Below are 24365 nucleotides of genomic sequence, written 5' to 3'. Positions count from 1 at the left end.
TCAATCTTGGAGTCGACATGCACTTTTCACATGACCCCCAGAATATTACAAACCAATTCTAGCATAATGGACGCTACACCTGGTTCAATCTCTGTACACACAGAGATAGTCTAAGAGTGTCGTTCTGCTGATAAATCGCGACCTTCATTTTGCATCACAACCGGTGGCCGAGGGTCGCGAGCCAAGCGCCAAGTGAGCCTCGACAACGACATCCAACCACCTAGTACTGGCTCGCAGAGTACCTCTTCAGATGAAAATTTAACGTCAAGCATATGACAGAAATTTCCATTCCTGTAAATTATAAAGCGACGAGTTCATTCTTTGCTCCTGAGGTGAGAAACGGCAAAAGTCCCGATTCAAAAGTGATTCTCGTACCAAGGATAATCAACACCAGCAAAATGAAGGTCGCGGTGGCAGGAACAGGAAATGTCGCGCATTATCTGATCGAGGAGCTGCCCAAGGCGGGCCACGAGGTCATCGTGCTTACGCGCAAGACCAAGGCCGGGAGGAACTACTCGCAGCGAGAGACCGACTACAGCGTTGAATCTCTCCTCTCAGTGTTGAACGAAAGCGGCGCCGAAGGCCTGGTGTCAACCATCGCAGACTACGCCAACCCGCCGAACGCGACGCAGATCCACTTCAACATGCTCGAGGCGTGCACGCAGTCCGAAAAATGCAAGAGCTACATCCCCTCGGAGTGGACGTGCGACGTGCAGAACTATCCCGAGCAGCCGATGTTCATGGCGGAAGCGAACGACAAGCTGCACGGTAAGCTCAAGGTTGCGGAGGGGGTCCGGTGGACGGTGTTCTGCAACTCATGGTTCGCCGACTACGTCGTTCCACCTGCAAATCGTGTGCTTCCTGAGATCGGGCCTTTATGGCCGATGGATCACGAGAACAAGGCGTGCACCATCTACGGGCCTGGCGATCAACGCTTCTCCGTGTGCTCCGTACGCGACGCTGCGAAAGCGGTTGCGGCGCTTCTGAATAGTTCCGAGCCTTGGGAGCAGTATACCTTCGTCGCTGGAGATTATATTACGTGCAATGAGCTTTTCGCCGTCATGAAGAAACGGGATCCCGAGTGGACGAGTAAGAACAAATCACTCGCGGAGACGGTTAAGAGTGTCGTCGACAACAAATCACCCGAGCTTGCAATGTTGGGTTACTTTGAACTTTTGATATACTCAGGCTCTTCGAGACTGCCAGAGGATGCTGTTCAGCGGCAGCGAGACAAGTTTTTCCCGAATATACATTTCCGGAGTATGGAAGAACTTCTGGATCTTGCAGGAACGCAATCAGACATCATTGTTTAGGCTGATTGAAACGAATGGATTTCTGATATAATACTTTGTGCAGCGCAATATCCTCCGTCTGTGATGATTGAGGATCTCACATCAGTGTCATGATCTTTATCTATCATTCTTAAAGCACGCCATCGCGCATGAAGTCTCAAGTGCGGTTCAAACCTCTTCGTTCTTCTTGTTCTCGTTCCATTCTCTTTCTTCTCAATCTCGTTCTCGTTCTCGTTCTTCCCGTGCTCGTTCCATTTCTGCCAGCTCCCTTTCTTCTTCAATTCGTTGTTCCTCGAGCTTCTCGCGGAGTAACCTCTCTTGTTCTTCGGCAAACCTTGTGCACCAAATGTGAGAAATGTGGTCGGCCACTTCTTGGAGCTCCTCGGCGCTGCAGCGTCCAAGCCGTGCGCGATTGGGTAGCGGATGGTCTTCGATGGGAGGCACATCTGTCTCATTGGGAGGAGCATTTGTTTCATCGGAAAGATAGAATTCCAAGATTGGTGGAACTGCATCCGAGGCTGGATTCCGTTCGTGGGCAAAATGTCGTCTAACGTAGAGTGCCCCAAAGAGCATCGCAATCATGATAATGAACATTCCGGCAAGACCGTAGAGATGGAGAGTAAACCATACCCATGGTGGTATTTCAGACATCTTGCAGAAGGTGAGGAAACTCAGGTGGACGTCGGCGATAATGTTGATATTCTCAAATGCAAAGAGAAAGGATGGTAGAGTACTGCTGTAATTGATCTGGTGGATATGTCTGGAAACAAGGACTGTCCTTGAGTAGATGTGTCTTGAGGTCAGGGATTGTTAAACAATTGTAGGAGAATCATTGTCCCTTGACAGCTACTTATATGCCCAGGGATCCGATATGGTATCTCAATCACTTGAACTCTGAACATGAGGACGGGGGAGGCAAGAGTACGGATGTCCACCAGATAAGAAACTTTGTTCTCCTATCTGTTCGCAACGTCTATACTCGAAGGTTCTGTGAGCGATTGGGTACAATCTTGGGTTCGAGACAGTGGTCCGCAGTCATATGATGGTGGTTAGCTCGGAGTTAGAGGTCCATAGCTTCATAAAGGTTCAACTTGAACGGCAGGCAATTCTGATTCCGATGAGATCCAATGCGATGCTCAATGCTCCACTTGCCACGAGTCAAGGCTCCACAGAACGGAAAGCATGTCCGTGGTAGATACCAATACGACAAATACGGTATCAATACCGATCTCTGTTCCTGGAATTCTTGGCACCATGAGGTGGACAAGGCAACCTCAACCTCGGAAGGCGGCCGCGAACCACCACCTTGTTTCAATAATGGCTTCAGGCCACTGCATTGCGTAGTGAAAGGGCCACACACACACAACAAAATTCTGAGACATTGGGATGAGTCAGGTAAAGAGTTTCCCTAGTATCTCCATCCTGGAGTTTGCCGAGGCGTGCAAGGCGCTTGAGCAGCGAAGCGCGGATCGCTTGGATGGCACCGACTGGGTCAGTGTGAGTTGGACAGGCTCGGAGCTTCTTATCAAGCAGCGCAAAAATGCAAAAACAGCCCTTCGAGGACCTGAAGGAGACAGTGCAGAACAGGAAATTGTTGAGGAAATGATTAACATTGACAATGTGAGTGGTGCCTGCCCGGCACGAAGCAGCTGAACTGATTCTGTGTAGTCGGTCGAGCAACGTGACGAGAGTGAGAGCCTCCTCGTTGATTTTTCAATCACATTATCTCCAACATATTGTGTCCCAATGCTGTGGTTCTCGTGTCGACATCCGTCTGATGGAAGGCCACTCGATCTGGAAGAGGTGTATAAATTCCTGGTCCCCTCAGCACTACACGCGACTTTACGTCGTATCAGCGTAATGGGAGGGATTAGTATGACTGTGAGCCCCACTCAATTGTGGTAACTGCATACACTGACTGCGACCAGAATCATCCGGTTTCGGACTTGCCCTCGTTTTTCATCCATCCTTGCAACACGCCAGATGCGCTTGCTGTCCTGGGTGAGGGCCACATAATCATCCCAGAAGAGTATCTCCTTCTTTGGTTGGGCTTGATTGGTCAAGCAGTCAGCCTGTACATTCCTAGTAGGCTCCTAGTCGACTGGGACAGATTAAGACCGCTTGAAGTATTCTGAGAGTGTCCAGGGCATGCTACCCATCGATGACATCCCTCTTGTTCACAATATTTTGAACGATTTCAAGCTCTGACCAAGGTGCCATGACTAGCAAGCTCGCCTTAAAGTGCTGGTTCATGGCCGTATTTGCAATGGGACACGATCCGGCGAATGGGAAGAGTATGCAGCGACCGTGGGACTCAGTCGTCATCGTCCTCCTCCATAGGGGCATCGTCCTCATCCTCTTCCATCGAAACATCATTCTCGTCTGATTCCTCCTCTTCTTCACGCGTTCTCTTAACGCCATGAGGTCCAGTCTCGGAAACTGCCTCAGTTCGACCAACACCATTTTCGACCGGTTTTGCAGGAATCGCACTTGGTGGGGCATTGAAAATTGATTTCTGGAGTTCCGTCGCTCCTGAAGTCGCAGTCGCAATTGTGGGTGGTTCGAAGGTACCGCGCAGCCTGGGGATAACCTGAGATTGACCTCTTCCGTATGCGATGGCCTGCACACAAACATCAGCCTGTAATTGCTTCATATGAGTTACGGCCATACCATTTCCTTGCCGAACAACTCAAATCCCTGTAGGGCTCGCATGGCTTGAGTACTTGTCTGTATGTCACGGAACACCACGTGTGCTTGCCCTCTCATATTTTGGGCCTTTGCGCCAACTCGAGTTGTGATCACATCAAGCACGGGGCCATGTGTGGTGAAGAGCATGTAGAGGGCTCGTTTCAATTCATTCTTGTTGATCTTGTCGTTCAGGTTCTTGATATAAAGCCTGCGAGTAGAATTAGCACGGCTTGCCCACAAAAGAAGAGGAAAGCTCACGTCTGGTTTGGCGAGCCTGCGTTTTGATTTTCCTTCCCCTTGGGTGCCTGCGCCGCATTCGACGACATGGCGGAAACACGAGACTGTCCCAGTAAATAGAGATAGTCGGCTTATTGGAAAGTCTAAGCCTGGACACCTCTCATCATGGTGTTTAGCTGGTTGGGGTTTTGTCTTGGATCTGCCATGCTCAAAGTCATTTCTCGATATTCATTTCCGGCCTCGGAAAAATTTGGCTTGGCATCGTCTTCTGCATGTCTGTTCCACCAGATATTTATCTGCCTCTTCTATCTCAAGAACCCGCCGTACCTTATCGTGATCATTTAAGCCCTGAGCTGCCCTTTGAAGCTGGCTTCACTCGATTTCGCACATTTCCATCGCCTGGACCACCGCAGATCAGTATTGCATTTCGTTCGCTATTTGAACTCTAAACGCCTCCGCGTGTTCCGTTAACACCTTTCGCTTCAGAATTGCGGTCTTCACTATGAATGAATACCGGTATTCTGACCATTCCCATTCCTTGAGTGAGCCACCGTACCTGGAATTCATCTCCTCGAAAATGGTCTCTGCATACCACCAGCACATCTCTCGGATCAAGTTATACTGCGGCTTTTTCTCAGTAACCTTTGCCAATAAATGACTGATCGACCCTATGTCAGGTCTATTTGATTTGTGGAATATCAACGACAGCAGTGGCAAAGGCAGGGTGTAGTGGTGAGAAGGTGGGTCACCCGATGCCCAATTCCATCCACTAATCACCCAGTCTCCTGTTTCTTCCCTTCCAACAGCAACTCGAGTCCGCTCATAAGTCGTGGGGTGCTCGACGATGAATTGAATAAATTCATGGGAGAAAGGCGACGCCAATGCCTTGACCCATGTCATGGAGATGACTCGGTAGGTCGAAAATTGCTCGGAGTGTGAGAGTGCCTTGTCTCGCCAGTCGGTGGTTGATAGTCTTTCATATGCCGCGAAGAAGTTTGGTGACGGCTCAAGACTTTGTCGAAAGCTCTTCATATAACTTCCATGATGTATGCGCGAAATGCTGCTGTTGCCTAAGGGCGGTTTGATGTTTAAATCACCCCAGGATCTATTTTCTCCTTTGTCGAAGGATGAAGCTTGATAGAACAGCCTCAAAATAAGCAGCATGGCTGTATTGAATCGACTCGATGCAAATTTATGCCGTGGGAACCACATACAAGGTGAGAATGCACTCGAGTCTTTTTTATGGCAAGCACATAGCCGTGACATCGCTCTCCCATTGCCATTTATCCAGAAGCGATTCCGAGCTTCAGATACCGATCGAATCGACAGGGGATTTTGAGCCTGCATATGGCACGGAGCCATAATGTTTAACGCCAGGGCTTTCCCAAGCCAAATAATACCGTGATCAGCACTGTCTAATACCATGTGAAGTCAGTGAAGTTGAACGTTTGTTTGACTTTGAGATTCCGCAGTATACGCGCTATAACGTTCTGGTTTGAGGTCAACGGCCACCAATCACACGACGACAGTCCGGCCCGTGGCGGCTCTTGATTGGCTTGCCTTGCAACTTACCAGTCTGGCATCACCCAACTACGAGCAACTGGTTCGATTGCATTCGCATTCCGACAAGTGCCGTCTCTCTTGTCCTCACAGGATGGGACAATTGAGGTTCTGGGTACAATATACTATCTACCAACACGAAAACGAAGCCTTGGTGGGGCATATCCTCCTATCCTGCACTCTTTATATCTCTCACAACAACTTCTCTCGATTTTCTTGCGCAAATGCGCGAAAGCTCTTTGGGGGATTCCCTGTCACCCTCAATACCGCATCATCGAGTTCGGCCTCCAATCCCTTTGCAATGTGGCCATCCAAGCCGGCCAACATCTTCGCATACTCTTGAGGCATCTCAGATGCAGAGAACTTTGCCTCAAGGTCTTCAAGAGACATGTGTTCATGATTGATGGGTTTTCCAGTCACCTCTGAAATTATCTGCGCTACCTAAGACTGCATTAGCATCACAAACACTTTTTGGGCTGGCGAATATGAGATATTTCACCTCGTCATAGGACAAAAGCTCTGGGCCTCGGACAAAATAGTCTGTATCATGGGCTTTTTCATCCGTCAGTAGGTGGAAAGCCATGGCGGCAATGTCGCTCGTTGCGACGAATGGTACCCTCCCCTTTTGCGTTGCAGAGGAAATGAGATTGTCATGGAACCTTAGATGCCGACTGCTCTCGTCGATAAAGTTATCTGGAGCTGTTAGCATGTAACGAACCGTTCCAACTTCTGTCGTACTTGGATGATCGGGAACCTACCCATGAACCAGCTCGGTCTGAGAACCCCATATTCAACGCCCAAAGTCTCCAGGTACTCATGCACCTTGCCATAGACAGGACCACCCTTGGGGATCACAGATGCGCTCAGGAGCACAAACCGCTTTGTGCCTTTTCCCCGAGCATGATCGATAAATGCTTTCATTGAAGGGAATGGATCCGAGATCTGGGGCGCCACCATGTAAATTGCAGTGATCGGATCGTTGGCCGCCTGGAACGGAAGATCATATGTGCTATCGTCGAGCCAGTCGAACTTGATATGTTTCCGTGAACCGTTGTTTGAAGGCGTTCGCGACGCTGTGATCAAAGGGATGCCTTTCTCTTCTAGCAGCGTTGAAAGCGCACTTGATGTCTTGCCATTCCCACCCAAGACCAATATCGTCATGTTGCGCGTTGAGGGCACTATTTGACGAAAAGTAGTGACTAGACACCTTTAGATCTCCCCTTAGACATCAACATTCAGCAGTGCTGGACATACCTAAGCCACAGGTCGCTGACTGCCTCGATAGGGTCTCTGTCCACTCCTAACACTCCAAGAGGAATAAGTCGACTCAGTAGAACTTTCAAGCTACTATACGAATATCTTGGGTGACTTCGTCTTCCTCAACGACATCTTATAAAAATCTAGTATCGAGACCTTGTCTCCGGCGGAGTTATGAGAACACACTGTATGCGTAGATCTCGTACAAGTCAATGCGCGCCGTGTCGGACAAGCGCGGTCGAATATTTGGTCATTCGAAGACAAAATGCCCAAGATTCCTGCTACCACTTCACCCCACTACCAAGCCCAGCACCTTAGTAAAAATTGAGGTCATATCATATATGAACAAGCTTTTGGGTGTTTGAACTTGCGTCTCCATGATTCCACTTTCGCTTTCTCGCGACTACCATGATACCGAACACCCTGTCGAGTATGGAGATAAAAATCCCCTTTAAATCCGAAATTTCTAGAAGCTGAGAACTATTCCAGGATATCAATGGCAGGTGTTCGGGGGCTACCAACGATCTTTCGATTTGTGAATTCCCACACGCAAGAAAGTCCCCAGAATGTACCAAGCAGTCGATCTACTGCTCGACCGAGCGAATATTCATGACACAATCACAAAACTGGTATGATAGAGTCCAGTAATCTTGCAAGCCATAGAAAGCATCATCTGATGGCCACAGGTACTCTATGTCGACATGCGCGATTGGGACAGACTGGCACTCGAGGTGCCGGCGGACCACATGATTCTCGATTATACCTTGTTCTACGGCGGAGACCCAACAGAGGTCACGCCCAAAGATTTGGTCGCAGCCTGGCAGCCGCTGATTGGCGGCATGACCGCCACGCAACACGTTCTGTCGTATGTCTGCCGCATGGCTACCCGGTACAGGTCGTCTCTGCTTTTACCAGGCTAACTTTAATGGTGTTGGCTACCAGTGATATCTTGATTTCGCTGCCCCAACCAGGGCATGCTGAAGATGTAGACAAAGCATCTGTCATCGCCAACGTGAGGGTCCGGTTGGTCAAGAAAGGAGCTCAAGGGGGAGATGTCAATACAAGCGGAGTATGTCCAGGCGCATCTACTCATCCATGGTCAATTTGCTAACAAATTGATTTTCCCTGGTAGGGACGATACGAGATCGATTTGATCAAGCGAGCCAGTCATGACGGTAACCCGTGGCGGATCTCGCGTTTCAAGGCAGTTCCTATCTGGTATGATGGGAATATCAAAATTCTGACTTCTAATCCCGAAAAGATCATGATGCCAACTTGAAGGGCGCTATGCAGTGGTCTACATTGATCGGGACGCATAGCCTTGTGGAGCTGTTGATTCTAGGACATCTTGGAAAATGCTCCATATCCTAGGAGAGCCTCATGTTACGTCCTCTTTAAGTGTAGGACATGATTTTTTAAGATTAGTCTACTCCAATGGCGAAGAGCTACAGTGTCTAGGTTATAAATGATATCACTTAGTAAATAAGGCTAATCTTGTTGAGGATCCAGTAACGTGCTCTCTAGATCTCAACATCCTACCTCCAGCGCCTTGCGGCTATTCAGATGAGAATGTAAAGTAAGAGTGAACTCGACTGTTAGACATTTCGCCAAAACAGTATATCGTGCGCGTCCTCCTGGGGACTCACGAGCTCCTGAGCCGCCGACGGCAGTTCATGAGTATTCCTTGGCCAATGCCAGTGGGTATGAATCAAAAATATGGCCACAAGATTAAATTTTGTTCTCATCTCAAGGCGATCAGCTATTTTAGGCTGAGCTGCAATGCTCATGGTGGTCCACTCATCTCTAACTTGATATCTCGATCACTCCTTGTATTTACGATCCCGGAATCCAGCAAGGACCTCGACAGTTCCATCTTTTGACTCTGAGTACTTCTTTGCTGCAATATCAGGATTGAGCTGCAGCGTCTGCTTCGCTCTAACCCACTGTTCCATTGTCACATGTTGTTCAAATCGTGGTTTTACTCCAGCCTTCTCGAGGACAGGGGAGTCCGTGATTGGAACCAAAACCGTGTCATTGTGTGGTCGAGCAAAGTAGAGAAGACCTGTGCGGTTGTACTCCCGTTGATCCTTGGGAGGTGCCACAACGCGGTGTACTGAACTCTTAAGCCACCCTCCAGTCAGGTGAGAGATGGTGTCCGCCAGATTGACAGTGATCGTACCAGGCTGAGGAGATACCCAGGTCCACTCGTTATCTTCGCCCAATATCTGAAGCCCGGCGACCGGCTGGCGAAACAAGAGAGTCACGGTTCCAAGGTCGGTGTGGCCGCCTTTCTTGCCATAGTCTGCTGCAGCCCACTCTTCCTCTGTACGAGGATGATAGATCATGTACCGGAAGTGATCTTCACTCTTCTTCTCATATGTGTGTTGCTTCACGAGATAATCTTCATCAGGAAGTTGTAAAACAATTGCAAAAAGTCGCAGCAGAGGAAGCACGACGTTGCTGTGAAGTGCGCGATGGAAAACTTCAATCTCCTCCAGGTGTGCCTTGATCAAATCAGGATGGTCATACTTGCCCTCGAAGTCCTTGGTGAATTTCGCAAAATTATACATCTCGATATTGCCAAATGCTTGGTTCGACGCATCCAACTGACGTCTAGGTCTCCTCCAGCCGTTATAATCTGCGGCTGCATAATTTACTTCGAAGGGCTCCTTTTTCTCAGTAGGAAGCTCGAAGAAGTTCTTGGCGAGTGTGAACTGTTGTTGCACTTGTTCGTCTGTCAACCCATAGTTCTTTACGTAGAAAAAGCCCACATGATGAACCGCATGCTCTAGCTGCTTGGCTAAGCGCTCCTTTCCACCAGGTCGAGAATAGTCCTCTAGATCAAGAGTAACAAGCTCAGACCAAGGAAGGTCGTCCTTGGTCTCGGGAGGATGAACATATTGCCTCAAATTACTATAATCGTACTGGTGTACATCCGTCACTTGCTGAAGTGCTGGCTGCTCAAGGACTGTTGTTGACATTTTGAAATGAGTTTAATCGTTATGAAATGTAATTAAATGATATCTATCAAGAAAAACAGATAATTAGCATCAGTTTAACAGGGTATGGCAAGTTACGAAGGGAAAGTGGTAGTCTTGGTACTTATCCACAACGGCTATTGACTGAGCGATGCTGCCATATCGTCTCCAAATGTCGCCATTTGCATCAACACCCCAATGCTGATCAATACAATAGAACGAGTGGGATTCGCAACGATAACAACCCACACGAGGCATGCCGCTAATGTGAGCGCGATAGATTTTGCAATTCTGTTTGGTTTGCCTGGAAGCATCGCTAACAAGAATACCGTCCACCTGGCGCTCCTCTCACACCAACAGCCAACGACCACCCAAGGACCTAACTAATCAAGACAACGCTTGACCTCAAAGGGGCCGCCATGTCGAATACCGAGCCATTCTAACCCAGTTCTACCCTTGTATGGGCAACTATACCTGCAGCGATAGGGGTACGCTCGCAATTTTTCATTGGAGAGGAACGGGAGTCCTCCGGTCCGACGTTCGACCCCGTGCCACGGGTAAGGTATGTGATGAATAGCATCGCTACAGCTTTTCCCCCGATTCATGATATTGCCTCGAGACGAGACGTAATCCGTCGGCTATTGTATTGGTAAAGACCCCTCCGCATGCCTCCGCAGAGGCGACATGATTGTGGCCCCGTCAAAGGTTCCAGACATGGCTTCTGCACCAGTTTCGGAATAACCCTCGATATCTTTCCACAATGCACAGTTTTTTAGTGCCTTGGGATACAACTATGCACTGCGTACGTACAGATGATGAAAAAAATTATCGAGATGGCGCAATTATGCCTGGATGAAATCTTCAACATACATCAACATGCTTGATAAATAAAATCTAAAGTATTGCCTACCCTGGTACAAATGATGTTTTGGAGAGAGTATAGATCCAACCTTTCATTGTTCTAAGGAATTCCAAAGTTTAACATGGGCTCTCACGTGGATCAACAGACTACTCTGAAATCACTTTCTGAGATTGGGGCTACAGCAATACCAGAAAAGGCCACGCATGATGTGACTCCTCCAGTCGAGTCAGACATAAACACTCCACGCGAACTTCAACCTTGGGAAAAACCTGGCTTTGCGGGCACTTCACGTCGATACCTCCGAACATTGCAACGATACCTCTGGGATGATCCCGATAAACCCAAGGAAGAAAAATGGTTTCTATTCAAGCTTGACGTGTGCCTCCTCACTTCCGCTTGCCTCGGCTACTTCAGCAAGAATCTCGATCAGGCAAACATCAACAATGCTTATGTATCCGGAATGAAAGAGGCTCTTCACATGTACGGAAGTGAGCTGACATATGCTGGCAATGTATACACCGCTGGTTATGTCATCGGCCAACTGCCCGCAGTCATCTTGGTTACCCGTGTCCGACCATCGATACTGATTCCTACAGTTGAGGTTGCCTGGTCAATTCTGACTTTCTGTTCTTCCGCTGTCAAGAATGTCTCACACTTGTATGCTATCAGGTTTTTGGTTGGTTTATTTGAGTCTGCCTTCTTTCCTACGATGATTTACCTCGTTGGCTCGTGGTATACCAAGGAGGAGCGCGGAAAGCGGCTTGTCATATTCTACTCTACCGCTGCCCTGGCCACTATGTTCAGTGGATACCTGCAAGCAGGAGCCTATAAAGGACTTGGCGGACGCTATGGGCTTGAGGGCTGGCAATGGCTTTTCATCATTTGTGGCATTATCAGCCTTCCCATTGCGTTTATCGGGTACTTTCTATATCCCGACTTTCCTGAAACAACAAGAGCTTTCTATATCACGGAGAAAGAAAGACAGTTTGCACGAGAACGCTTAGTGAAGGAAGGTCTGACACCCTTGGGAGCATCAAAGTGGGACAGAACCAAGATCCTTCGTATCGCTCGACAATGGCAATTCTGGCTTCTTCCAGTCGGATATTTCCTGGTCCAAGCAAGCTTCCCAATCTACCAGCCCGTCTTCGCTATTTGGTTGAAGTCCACCCATCACACTGTCTACCAAGCGAACGTCTGGCCAACAGGACAAGTTGCTATTGGAGTTGTGGTACAATGGCTGGCGGGAATGCTTTCCGATTCTCCACTGCTACGGGGTAAACGTTGGCAAATGCTCGTTATTATGCAGAGCGGTACGATTCTCGGCTGCATCATACTTTCAATCTGGAATGTCCCCATTGGCTTGAAGTATTTTGCGTACTACATATCTTTTGCCGCTGCTGGTGTCCCAGGTATCTACTATGCCTGGTATGTCGATTTGATACCACATGATCACGAAATGCGTGGCTTCGTGATCGCGACATCAAACACGTTCAGCTTCATACAGTCTATCTGGTACACAAATGCGGTTTGGAGGACCATTCATGCACCACGATTCCACGCTGCTTTCACTGCTTGTGCGTCGATTGGAAGTGCGCTCATTGTGTTCGCACTTCTCGTTCGTTGGCTACAACACCGAGATGAGAAGATAAGGGAGATCGAGCGACAAGGACTGACAGATGTTGAAACTCCAGTGAGATCAGTCACGCCTTCCGAAACAGCAGAGACCCAGAATAAGTTCTAGCTTCTCTCGCTGCTAACTTAGCGCATCGTATGAACTGCGATAATACGCTACTCAAGGGCAGCGCTTTAGAGTATTGGAATGCCTTTTGGGGTGTCAAATACCATAGTTGACGGCAACCTATCACAGACAGTTAAGTGTAGATGGCGGGCTCACGACGGTTAAATTCTTGCAAACCCCCGAGCAATCCACCCATTCGTTTATTTCATACAGCTAGATGCCACGAAGTAAATCAAGGTTGTGGTGCAAAATATGGAAACCTTATTGATAGTGCGTCACTCTCGCGAGCCAGCCGCTGTCTTCTCATGCATTCGTACGACAAATCGAGAGTGAGATGTTCGACCTCCTCATCACTATAGAGTGTAAGCTGCGCTCGGGAAGGTCGTCGATCCTGCCATAGAATAAGCGGAGGCGTGAGTTCTCGTCGTCGACGGTCTCTCGAGAGCGTACGCTCCGCCGATCGGTTCGAAAGATAGTCCAAGGCACCGATTAAAGCAATAAAGATAGTCGCTATATCGGCTGTAGCAATCAATGTGAATACGAGCCATTCCCATAACGACATTTTATCGGACATGTCGAAGACAGCTCCTCTTATGAAGATGTCTCACGAGATTAATGAGGCTGGTAGGGACTCGAGAAAGAGTGAAAATTAGCTGTGACGGATCTGCAGAGGAACTGGAAGAACATAAGATGCCGAGGTACCAGGTCGACGGGTTTTGTGGGAAATAAACCAATCAATGGTCTGAACATGAATATTGGAAGATGGGAGTGAGTAGTGCTTCAAGATCGAGTGAAGGAAGATGAAACGAGTGCGAATATATGGACTTTTTAATGCTCTGGGTAACTTGAGAGGACCCCAGTTGATGTCATGATCCACCCAATCATATGCAGGGAACATCCACAATCCTGGAGTACTACAGGGTACCTCCGGTGTTTGATAGGCTTTCGTCGATCGGACCAACTTGAACACTAAGAGAATTCCAGATAATGCCTCTTTCTGCCTTGCGGACCTGACCTCGAGTACAGAGACAATGTCATGGAGACCCATTTGGTGGGCAGTTGAGGGAATACGTATTGTGTTCGCCGTCCGCCTGGTTCTCATTTCACATTTCTCTACAGGCACATCATCACAGTCAGCATGAGTTTTTTAAGTAAGCTAGCGACTGTTTCCGGGCTTGGTGGTGGGGAAAAACATTGGACTTATCGAAGTAGGCTTGAGCCTATCCAAACCACATTTGATGTTGGCAAATAATGGGAACTCAAATTGAGAGGTATTAATTCTGGTATTGCAAATTCTGTCATGAAAGCTTATTTTATGCGGCTCGCGCTCAACGTGACACTTGTCCTTCCGAACTAAACTTTGTCCGCAATTGCTTCCCCAGTTTTCTCCCCCGACATCTTGAAGACAATTTTGAGGACTTTGCGAGCCTCGAAATCCTTGTACGCCTGCGGTGCGTCTTCCAAGCTCATAGTCTTACCACACAGGAAAGACACCTTCTTCTGCTCCTGGACGAGGAGTTTCAAGGCATCTTCGAAGATGCTGCGCACTGGACAACGGCCAAATGCCATGGTGACATTTTTGCCATAGCACAACAATCCATTTAGGTTCAGCATTTCAGTGTGCACGCCGATCGAGCTGATTTGGCCCCATGGACGTATCATGTCAAAGGCCAACATGAAGGCATCAGCATGACCGACAACTTCCATCACAACGTCGGCGCCTCGGCCGCCACTGGCAGCTTTGATCTTTTCAACTGGGTTGTCGGAAAGGTTGATTGGAATAGCGCCGATCTTCTCTGCTTCGGCCAGTCGTTCGGGGACAGAGTCGATCGCATACACTGTCTTCACCATCGTGAGAGCACATGTGATAGCGCATATTCCAACGGGTCCACAGCCGATTACGACAGTGGTAAACTCATCGCGGTCCCGCTGAGGTAGATTCTTCAGGAATCGCGAAGCCGCAAAGTATCCAGTCGGGAAGATGTCAGCCATCAGGACCAGCATCTCTTCTGGGATATCTATGGAAATCAACATTGTTTAGCCATCATCACCACCTTGATCGTCAATGTTTAAAAACCGACCTTTGGGAGTCTTGAACAGGGTGGTGTTCGCCAGTGGCACTCGAACATACTCAGCCTGCCCTCCATCGATAGTATTTACTGGCACAGAGTTCCCAAATAGTTCTCCTTTGGCGCATCTGCTCGCTTGTCCACGAACGCAATAGTAACATTCTTGGCATGATGTGAAAAATGGTACTACAACCTGATCTCCAATGGCGAAGTTGCTTACATCATCACCTTTTTCGACAATGGTACCGACAAACTCATGGCCGCAGACGAAGTCTGGAGGACACTTGAGATGTCCACGATAGAAGTGCAAGTCGGAGCCCTACGGTTTTCTGAAGGTCAATGGGTATTCGAATCCATGTGGGAGAACTTACACAGAGCGCTGTGGAGGTGATCTTCAGGACGGCATCTGTTGGTTTCTGGAGTTTCGGATATGGCCGATCTTCAACGGCAACCTGCCATAGTTGATTACAGTCAGTAGGCTGCACAAACTCATGGGATATTGGGAACAGGGCCTGATCACTTCAAAGTTCCCTTTCAACACGACCGCTCGCATGGTGGAAGGAGGCATGGTGATTTAATGTGGATTCTGATGCAATCAGTCGATTTTACCTCTTAGTCTTTGCGTCGACGTTGAACTGCAAGAATAAGACAGTACACTAGGATCTGGAGACCTCTCTTTGAAGGTGATGTGGTGGAATTGTTTGCTCGAGCTTTAGGAGGAGCTGTAAAGGATGCAGTTGAGCGAGAAGGCTCAAACCGGCAATGACATCGACGTCGACTCTAACATGTCAATCAGCTCTGTCCAACTTTCATAGACGGGCAAATGGGAGAGTGATACCAAAGTGAGGAGAATGGAACATTCCCCGCCCTCGAACCTCCGCGGTAAACAAAATGCGGGGGCAAGGCTGAAGATCAAGGAGCCGAAAATTTAGCCCATGTGAATCCAGCCTCGTCCTAATCATAATGATATCATTGCACACAAACTGTTGAGAAAGATTCAAAGATTACTGCGGCCACTTGACATGATGTTTGTGATAGGAGCAAAATAATAACCTCGGATAAATGACCTGCTAGGAACCAATCTTCTGCCATTTTAGAACACCGCGTGCCTTTCTCCCATCCTGAAATCAAGATTCAGTAAACATTCCAAGTATTCGGCAGAAAGGGTCAGGGCTTAAACGGACCTTTAAAGTGTACTCTTTGTTTGGTCTCAATGTCATATATTCAGTGCTTCCCTCTAGACTATAGTCAGCTCTCCTTGTCTGCGGCTTCCCAATCCAACTGGGATTATTTGCAATCTCAACTGTCGTGTGCCATAGAAATCCCCCATCTTCCCTTTCGAAAAGTGTGATGGGTCCAGCATACGTCGTCAGGCTTCGTCCGATACGTAAGACCTCTTCATCGGTCGCAAGCTGCCAATCATCGGAGGAGAGTGGCGACATGACCACTGGAGGAACCAATATAGCGGAGAGATAACCCGATTGGGAAATGACAACTCGACCCAGGGGTTCATCGCCATGGGGTTTAGCTATGAGACTTTTGTGTGCCTCCTCCGAATCAAACATTTCCCACGAAACGAGTTTCCAAGTACCTGACAACTGACTACCATGCTTCTCAAAGGAGACTTCCGTCATGGTAGTCGACAGTACACTAGTTAGGGAAGAATACCCTTAGACAGCGGTTCACCCCTGTAAGGAGAAAGTAGATTAAGAGTAGCAATCGGATCGCAGGCAACCAATATTTCTCGAAGGATACGTTCTCTTAGCTTTGTAGCGAAGCAATTAAGCATAGCAATATCTCAGATCCGAGCATTTGGCCACTGCTTGAATGTGCAACATAAATGCCGAGGTCCACGGCACCCAGGCTTGATCGAGTTGACGGTTAAAGGTGACGTAACTAATTAGAAGCAAAGCCTGGGGGCCCCCTCGATCCTACTTTAGCACCTCCGCATGTCATGCATTGAAGATCAGGTGCGAAACATTACAAACTCGGTGGTGTCAATATGCTTAGGTCACCCACGCCAATACTAAGAATTTCAGTGGAATTGAATCTTGGGAACTTTCTACCCCTTCCGAACTCAGTGAAGAGTGGCAACTTGGCAACCCGGCTGTTTGGCACGTCCCCAAGTCTTGGTTTAGGCTCGGGCACCAAGGAAAGTCAGTCACTCGTAAGTCTGCATTGGACCTAGGTTGAAGGCCGAAGGGCGTCCTACCGCGCGGCATCTGACTGGCCTAATAAGCACCTGCCTAGGTTGGAGCCACTTCAGGATCCAATATCTCGCATACAGTTGCTTCTCTTCTGCTCAAAGGTGGGTGATCAGTCCTACCAATGGATCGATGGGTAGTTTTGGTTTCCGCCTCTAGATCTCCATGACTTTTTGTCCTTTCGTGTGTGCCAGACCGCGATCGGTGAGTGTGCCAGTCGACACTGTTGAACCATCATTCGACTTTGGCCCTGGAATTATTTCTGGTGGGTGCCAGCATGCACGAGAAGGACAAGGACTAAGGTAGTTATCGAGTCGACGGCTATGTGGGTCTCATGATCTATCTCCACTGGCCCGATCGACCCGATCTTCAGGAACATTAGGACGCAGATACTGAGGCTCCGGGTTCTGTTTGTGCGTCTTCAGAATTTCAAATTGTCGTCGGGATCGCATTATTGAGAGTATGTTGCTGCTATTCGGCGCCACAATTCGAGCCACATCCACACCAACTAATCAAGCCAACCAGCAGATGATTCCAAGAGTGGAAGCGACCAGACAACGGACTTGGTTCGGAAGGCCTAATTCCAGTCAACACACTTTTAATTTGGCGTAGTGGGTTGTATTCCCAGAAAACAGGTATATGCGACAGAAAAACACACCTGGCACCACCCAAACTCATATCCCCAGTCATCAATAGGTCCATTCTCTGGTGGATGCAACTTAATTGCTTGTTGAGTTACAGACTAAGCCTGTCGAGAACTTCGCAAGATCTCTCAGCCACATGCACGTGCACTGGACCACTCCAATTCTCATTCTCAGACCACGCTGATCATTTTTTCTTTGCGGCGATTGAAGTGGCATACCACAGTCTTTCGAGCTTGCTGCAAAGCCGATCTCCTCTCTTCTTGCTCGTGTTCCAGGGAAATGTTCGCAATACGATTGTCCCTCAATCTTAGCCCAGAGTGGGGGTGCATACTGGGTCTCCTGGTTCCCCATAACTGTGGCTACACCCACCTTACAATATGGGTTTGCAATGCTACATAGTTTCCAAACCGACCAAGTGCGAGCCTTGATGAGAATCGAATCGTGTTCGGAATCACGAGCCTGGAAGCAATATGCACTCTCGCAGGTCAGACTGAAATACAAAATATGGTCAATCCCAACTAACATGGATCGAATAGGGGCACGGACATCGATTTTGGGAATGACCAACGTGCCTATTTTCAGGCGCTGTACCATGATATACTAGACAGGTATGAGTGTTATGCACATGGCGGCGCCCTTACTGATTTCTGTTAGCCGAGCATCACAGTACGACAATATATTTATTGCTCCATCCATTGAAACACCAATTGCAGATGTATGAGAGCAGTGTTCATATGTAGGAATGAGAGTCTGACTGTAAGGAAAGACCCAATTAGCGGTCTCAAGCGTGATAGAACCGATTGTGGATCAAGAATCCAAGGACTCGAACATGACCGGCGTTCTCGAGGGTTTCCCATCCGAGACCGACTGGTCTAGAGAACATTTTGCTGGCTTTTCACTGCTTCAACCCAATATCATACCGTCGCGAACAGACTTCGTGCATGGCCTGATCAGTGAACAAATCAGCCCTCCACCATTATCCTTGTCTTCCTCTTCTGCATCCGAGAAAGAAACACCACCCGTCCCTTCTAACATCTTGGACTTGCGCAAAATCCGGTCTAATCCACCACAAGGTACCCCCTCCCAGCGCAAACCGAGACGTTCATCCAGTGTGCGATCCAGCGGCCAGGCTCGGGGGTCATCAAGAGTTAGCAAGGGTTCTGTGAGCAGACCACGCGCGAGAGATCTTCCGAAGACTGCATCTCACCCTAATCAACATGTACGTGCTGAGGAAAGGACACAGCCTGGCATCCTAAAAACCATATTCATCACTCGGAAGTCATCCTCATCGGAATCGTTTTCGGGAATTACTTACACACCCATCCCCCTGTTAACCCTCAACCCCGCGGACCTGATTGCATCTCTCTGTCGAACCTTTTCGATAGACCCTGGTTCTATTGGCGCAGTATCAATGTGGCACGATCCTCAGAACGGTCGACATGGTATAGTTGACGAGACATTTCTAACGAATCTGGTCAGTGATCAGGATATTGTCCTTGATCTGTGCAATATCCATGGTAAGAACAGTACATTCGCAGTATACTTGATGCACTTCTAACATTCAACTTTCCAGAAAATCCTGATATCAATGCCACCGGGACCGATCTACGAGAACCAAATGATTTCATCCTGCTTGAAATTTGAAGCATATAATGCAATCTTTGCACCTCAAATCCAGGGAAATTCTCCGAGTCCATGTTCAATGACGATATAAATCCAATCTCGGGCAAAAAGGAATGGTGAGGGCCGTCGAAAGTTCTCATCGACATTCTCGACATCACCAACTTATCATGTGGTATCTATGAGATCTAGGCTTCCCGCAGTAGGGACTAATGTGAATGGGTCTATGTGGATTTGGCAGCAACACTCCAAGCGCCGTGTCAAACATTGGTAGCACAGCACATCATACTCATCTCATCGCCTCAGACCGAAATCACCCACTAAATCACCAAGCTAGATCACTGGTGGGAAGCTGATACATGAGCTCAAGACACTGAGGCCTTCATTTGGAGTGCTGGCGACGGCCATTAGACTCGAAGCTGCATTGTCGGATTACCTGTGGCACCCACCCCAGCCCAATCTAAATGGTCGATCGGTCAGTTCAAATCTTCGCAATCAAAGGCTTCTCAGCCTGAATCCGAGCCTGCTGCGAAAAAGCCCTTTGCTGAGGAGCTGCTCCCTCACTCAAAATCCACTGTCTGACACACTCAACAAATCTGTCGATCTGATCCGTCGTATTACCCGCATGCAAACACACTCTCACACGTTCTGTGCCTCTTGGTACAGTCGGTGATACCACAGGTCGGGCAATGAACCCGGCATTGTTACAGTGAGCCGCCAGTACGCGTGGTTTTGGTGTGAGAAGGGCAAAGATTGGCGAAGATGGGCATCGGTCCGGCAGTGTCATGAGCGGGACTGATGGCGAAATTTGTATGCTCGTCAGAATCCCGGACAAGGATTGAAGGCGGGTGAAAAGATGGTCGATCAGGAAGAAGAGGTTGGCAGCAAGCTATTATAGGCTCAGCACATATCAAGTCGGGAAAGATAACAGAAAGAAGCTCACATTGTTCGTTTTCCCTGCTTGGAGCCATGAATATGCATTTGCAATGCTGACAAGGCTGGGATATGCCATGAACGTGGTGTAGATCAGGGGTCGAGCATAGTTGATCAAGTATGAACGAATCACGTCAGAGCAGAGGATGATGGCTATCTATGAGTCAGTGATTATGATTCCAATTTTCTTCTAGCAGAACATCACTCACCTCCACTAGCGCCCAAAGCCTTGCCAAACGTATGAAGCCGAATGGGGACACGGCTCTCCAATCCAAGTTCGCAAACTCGGCCTGAGCCATCAGGACCGTAACAACCCGTCGAGTGAGCCTCATCAACAATCAGATAGACATTTTTTCCTGAACATACTTCATCTATCAATTCCACGATTTCTGTGAGCGGGGCAAGGTCTCCATCCATGCTGTACACGGATTCAACGGCGATGAAGATAGATCGTTCACCCGGCATTGCACCAATCCTGAGTAACTGACGACGGAGATCAGAGACATCGTTATGTCGGAACAAGAATTGAGCCTGGCACTTGCTCTGCCTCATGCCATCGTGTACACTCGCATGGATGAGCTCGTCGTAAATGATCGTGTCTTCCGCCGCCGGGAGGAATCCAAAGATGCTGACATTCGCATCGAATCCGGAATTGGTTAACAACCCTGTCTCTGCACCATGAAATGCCGCGATCTCATTTTCCAATTTCTCGGCGTATATGGAGTTACCGTCGAGCAGCCTCGAGCCTGTCGAGCCCAGTGGCACGGGCTCATTGTTTAAAAGTGTCAGATAGTCGTTTTTGAACTCAGTATTGGTCGACAGCGAGAGGAAATCATTTGACGAGAAGTCCACTGAACCAGGGGGCGACGGCTTGAGAGTTCTTAACCGTGACTGACGTTTGCGTTTCTCTAACAGAACCTGTAGACGGCTTTCCAGTGGGGAGGGTCCCATGGTGGTGGGACAGCTACCCCGGATAAACGCCGAGCTCGGGAGATGTGTCCCTTGGCGAGATGGGATGAGTACCTAATAAGATGGGAATACAACCTCAAGAAACAAATCAAGCCCCTGGGATACAACGTTAATGAAGTAGGTTATATTAAACGTTGTCTTTCAGTTCAGTATGAGCTGTTGAAAAACTTCGTGCAAGGAAGCGAGGCACAATGAAATCAATATCCGTACCTGTCAACATTTCAAAAAGAAAAATTACTGATGGGGAGCTGTGCATATTGGCGGCGGCCGAAATGAGGGTGAGGATTCGGTTGTCGGTTGGCTACCAATCGGAAGTTCGGGATTTCCCGGGGCCGGGATGCTTGGCAGGAACCAAAAGCTTTGGGTGGGCCACTCAGATCTCGGTTTCAGCGACGCCAGATATTGAGATATTCTGACACTTCCTCGCTTATCCTCGGTCTTCTCTTTACACCTCAGGAACCCTTCCTTGATCATCAGCGCTCGTGTCGTGATGCTTTGGAGGGACCTCAAGGTCTGGCAGATCTACGGCGCCAACACAGACGTCGGGAAGACCATCATCTCGTCGTTGCTATGCAAAGCTCTCCAAAAGAGAGCACATCAAAACGCACTTTTATACTTGAAGCCGGTGTCGACAGGGCCACAGTCGGATGCTGATGATGGGTGAATATTTCCTTGTGTTTTTCGCCTCCCTACGTCGCTGAAATTCTTCTAGGCACATCAGGCGCTTTGTACCTGGTGTTTTGTCAAAATGCATATCACAATTCTCTGAGCCGCTGAGCCCTCATCTTGCTGCTGAGAGAGACGGCAATAAAACGGTATGACCCGTGCTTTTGGTTTCGCTTTCACGAACCATTTGTGCTTATACTACTCAGATACCGAGGTCCGACAACACCATTCTTTCACAGATCCAAAGTCTCTTGAGCAAACATAGCCTATCGGGTGGTAGGTATGCAGTCCTAGAGACAGCTGGCGGTGTTCTCTCGCCCGGCCCGTCTGGTTCCGTGCAAGCGGACGTCTACAGACCACTACGACTTCCGTCGCTTTTGGTTGGTGATAGCAAGCTAGGAGGGATTTCAACGACTGTCTCCGCGTTCGAATCATTGCACGTCAGAGGCTATGATGTTGACTCTGTGATTCTCTTTGACGACCCGAAATGGGGAAATTTTGGCTATCTCCAGGAACATTTCTCTAAGCACGGGATCTCAACACATGCGATCCCTCCGCCGCCACCGAGGCAAAATGATCCCGAAGACGATGCATCGGCCCTATCAGAGTACTATGAGAAATGCTCGACTTCGCCAACGGTCAACAACCTCGTTGATCTTTTGCAAAAGAAGCATTTCTCCCGTGTCTCGAAGCTAACTTCTCTGCCATCCCAGGCAGAAGCCGTAGTATGGCATCCATTCCGACAACACGGCATACCGCAGAACATCATTGCAATTGACTCAGCGTACAGTGACCATTTCCAAGCCTACAATGCTGAAATCGACCCAGCTCTCGCCTCGACACCTAACTCTCAGCCATCCGGGGGACTCACGCCGCTGGCAGCGCTTCCACCGGCTAAACCACTGCTCACGCCTCTCTTCGATGCTTCCGCTTCATGGTGGACGCAAGGTCTCGGTCACGGCAATCCCGAGCTAGCTCTCACCGCAGCACACGCTGCAGGACGCTATGGCCACGTCATGTTCGCCAATGCGATCCACGAACCCGCTCTCGACATCTCATACAATCTACTAAGCACACTCCAGAACCCCCGCCTCAGCCGGGTCTTCTTCACCGACAACGGTAGCACAGGCATGGAAGTCGCTGTGAAGATGGCTTTGCGAGCCTCATGCGCACGGTACGGCTGGACGAAAGAAGAGGCCAATGGCAGCGTCGGCATCCTCGGCCTTCAGGGCAGCTACCACGGCGACACGATCGGAGTGATGAATTGTTCGGAACCAAGCGTCTTCAACGACAAAGTCGACTGGTATAAACCCTGGGGCCACTGGCTTGAACCGCCATCGCTACTGATGAAAGACGGAGTCTGGGAGCTATCAATCCCCACAGATGTAGCGTCTGAAAACATGTGCTCAAACCCGCAGATCTTCACTACTTTAGATTCAATCTTCGACTTCGAATCGCGCGTCGAGGATGCAGAGCGGTATGATGCATACATCAAAAAGACATTGACACGGCTGGTCAAGGAAGAAGGTCGTCGTTTTGGTGCTCTGATCCTTGAACCTCTACTCATGGGTGCTGGTGGCATGATCTTCGTAGATCCACTATTCCAACGCACCCTGATCACGACGATCCGTGCAAACCCCAAATTGATTGGCACACCGGTGAACGAAAGCAGCAACCCAGATCTTCCCTCGTCCACCACCACATGGTCTGGCCTGCCCATCATCGCCGACGAAGTCTTCACAGGCCTCTACCGCCTCGGTCGCGCCAGTTCCTCGTCATTCCTCGCCTCGCCAACCGACACCGCACCGCAATCACACAGCCAGCAACCCCAACCAGCGATCCCTATCACAGTCGCCCCTGACATCGCCGCACACGCCAAACTCCTCACAGCAGGTCTTCTCCCCTTAGCCATCACCACCGCCAGCCAGTCGATCTTCCAGACCTTCCTCTCGTCCTCCAAGACCGATGCCCTCCTCCACGGCCACAGCTACACCGCACACGCCGTAGGGTGCAGCGTGGCGAACACGGCGCTCGAGACGTTCCGGCGTCTCGACCGCCCAGACGGCGCCTGGGAGGGTTTCAAACGCGCATGGGCCGCCGACTCTACTCCGCTCACTACCGCGACGGATTCATCATCGTCCTCGCCATCGGCGAATATCTACTCTTTCTTCCCACCCTCCCTGCTCCACCGCCTCTCGCACCACCCACGGCTCGCGGGCTGTTTCGCACTGGGCACCGTCCTGGTACTGAAGATGGCTAGCCCACGCGGCTCGGCTGGCGGATATACGTCGACCGCGACGACGGAACTGCAGGCACGGCTGCTGATGGAGCTGGATGCGGATGGCGCGGCAATCCACTCGCGTGTGCTCGGGGATATCATCTATTTCATGACAAGCTTGACGACGACGGCGGAAGGGGTCGACAAGCTGGGGAAGATGATACTGCGGGCCCTGGATGCGGAGAATTAGTTGACTACCTAGCTTTGAGCAAGCAAAATGTTTTATCAGAGCGAGCCCATTTTACGCTGGCAACAGTCTCAGTTCACGACCTGGATATGTACTAAGCGGTAATATTAGGCGCCACGGGGGAGTCACGAAAATGAGAAGTGTATGTGCGAGCAGTGTGGTCGTTGATGCTGGAGAACTTCT

General features: G+C 49.2%; 12 protein-coding genes across 12 annotated transcripts; 5 read left to right on the top strand and 7 right to left on the bottom strand.

Annotated features, from left to right (window-relative positions):
• Positions 1-398: 398 nt before the first annotated feature.
• LTR84_003461 (uncharacterized protein) lies at positions 399-1313 on the top strand (the record flags this gene model as incomplete). The annotated part of the gene is made up of 1 exon (XM_064847049.1): positions 399-1313. One exon carries the CDS (start codon positions 399-401, stop codon positions 1311-1313), a length of 915 nt encoding a protein of 304 aa, XP_064705402.1.
• Positions 1314-1505: 192 nt separating this feature from the next.
• LTR84_003460 (uncharacterized protein) lies at positions 1506-1943 on the bottom strand (the record flags this gene model as incomplete). The annotated part of the gene is made up of 1 exon (XM_064847048.1): positions 1506-1943. The coding sequence occupies one exon, from the start codon at positions 1941-1943 to the stop codon at positions 1506-1508; it is 438 nt and encodes a 145-aa protein (XP_064705401.1).
• A 1663-nt stretch (positions 1944-3606) lies between these two features.
• On the bottom strand, positions 3607-4306 carry LTR84_003459 (uncharacterized protein; the record flags this gene model as incomplete). Its single annotated transcript, XM_064847047.1, has 3 exons — positions 3607-3912; positions 3963-4188; positions 4239-4306. The coding sequence occupies 3 exons, from the start codon at positions 4304-4306 to the stop codon at positions 3607-3609; spliced, it is 600 nt and encodes a 199-aa protein (XP_064705400.1).
• A 325-nt stretch (positions 4307-4631) lies between these two features.
• On the bottom strand, positions 4632-5381 carry LTR84_003458 (uncharacterized protein; the record flags this gene model as incomplete). The annotated part of the gene is made up of 1 exon (XM_064847046.1): positions 4632-5381. One exon carries the CDS (start codon positions 5379-5381, stop codon positions 4632-4634), a length of 750 nt encoding a protein of 249 aa, XP_064705399.1.
• Positions 5382-5969: 588 nt separating this feature from the next.
• Positions 5970-6938, bottom strand: LTR84_003457 (uncharacterized protein; the record flags this gene model as incomplete). Its single annotated transcript, XM_064847045.1, has 3 exons — positions 5970-6218; positions 6277-6470; positions 6536-6938. The coding sequence occupies 3 exons, from the start codon at positions 6936-6938 to the stop codon at positions 5970-5972; spliced, it is 846 nt and encodes a 281-aa protein (XP_064705398.1).
• Positions 6939-7600: 662 nt separating this feature from the next.
• Positions 7601-8313, top strand: LTR84_003456 (uncharacterized protein; the record flags this gene model as incomplete). The annotated part of the gene is made up of 4 exons (XM_064847044.1): positions 7601-7663; positions 7721-7929; positions 7977-8103; positions 8167-8313. 4 exons carry the CDS (start codon positions 7601-7603, stop codon positions 8311-8313), a joined length of 546 nt encoding a protein of 181 aa, XP_064705397.1.
• A 541-nt stretch (positions 8314-8854) lies between these two features.
• On the bottom strand, positions 8855-10015 carry LTR84_003455 (uncharacterized protein; the record flags this gene model as incomplete). The annotated part of the gene is made up of 1 exon (XM_064847043.1): positions 8855-10015. One exon carries the CDS (start codon positions 10013-10015, stop codon positions 8855-8857), a length of 1161 nt encoding a protein of 386 aa, XP_064705396.1.
• Positions 10016-10995: 980 nt separating this feature from the next.
• On the top strand, positions 10996-12615 carry LTR84_003454 (uncharacterized protein; the record flags this gene model as incomplete). The annotated part of the gene is made up of 1 exon (XM_064847042.1): positions 10996-12615. One exon carries the CDS (start codon positions 10996-10998, stop codon positions 12613-12615), a length of 1620 nt encoding a protein of 539 aa, XP_064705395.1.
• A 1350-nt stretch (positions 12616-13965) lies between these two features.
• On the bottom strand, positions 13966-16315 carry LTR84_003453 (uncharacterized protein; the record flags this gene model as incomplete). Its single annotated transcript, XM_064847041.1, has 4 exons — positions 13966-14630; positions 14694-15000; positions 15053-15133; positions 15866-16315. The coding sequence occupies 4 exons, from the start codon at positions 16313-16315 to the stop codon at positions 13966-13968; spliced, it is 1503 nt and encodes a 500-aa protein (XP_064705394.1).
• A 1684-nt stretch (positions 16316-17999) lies between these two features.
• LTR84_003452 (uncharacterized protein) lies at positions 18000-19173 on the top strand (the record flags this gene model as incomplete). The annotated part of the gene is made up of 5 exons (XM_064847040.1): positions 18000-18013; positions 18066-18137; positions 18184-18244; positions 18296-19046; positions 19103-19173. 5 exons carry the CDS (start codon positions 18000-18002, stop codon positions 19171-19173), a joined length of 969 nt encoding a protein of 322 aa, XP_064705393.1.
• Positions 19174-19630: 457 nt separating this feature from the next.
• On the bottom strand, positions 19631-21033 carry LTR84_003451 (uncharacterized protein; the record flags this gene model as incomplete). The annotated part of the gene is made up of 3 exons (XM_064847039.1): positions 19631-20038; positions 20093-20235; positions 20292-21033. 3 exons carry the CDS (start codon positions 21031-21033, stop codon positions 19631-19633), a joined length of 1293 nt encoding a protein of 430 aa, XP_064705392.1.
• A 508-nt stretch (positions 21034-21541) lies between these two features.
• On the top strand, positions 21542-24185 carry LTR84_003450 (uncharacterized protein; the record flags this gene model as incomplete). The annotated part of the gene is made up of 3 exons (XM_064847038.1): positions 21542-21711; positions 21764-21866; positions 21924-24185. 3 exons carry the CDS (start codon positions 21542-21544, stop codon positions 24183-24185), a joined length of 2535 nt encoding a protein of 844 aa, XP_064705391.1.
• Between the last annotated feature and the right edge of the window lie 180 nt (positions 24186-24365).

The sequence above is a fragment of the Exophiala bonariae genome, assembly GCF_035927105.1.
Source record: "Exophiala bonariae strain CCFEE 5792 chromosome Unknown scaffold_16, whole genome shotgun sequence".
NCBI lineage: Eukaryota > Fungi > Ascomycota > Eurotiomycetes > Chaetothyriales > Herpotrichiellaceae > Exophiala > Exophiala bonariae.
Note: the sequence above shows the minus strand (reverse complement) of the source record. Positions and strands in the feature narration are given on the sequence as shown.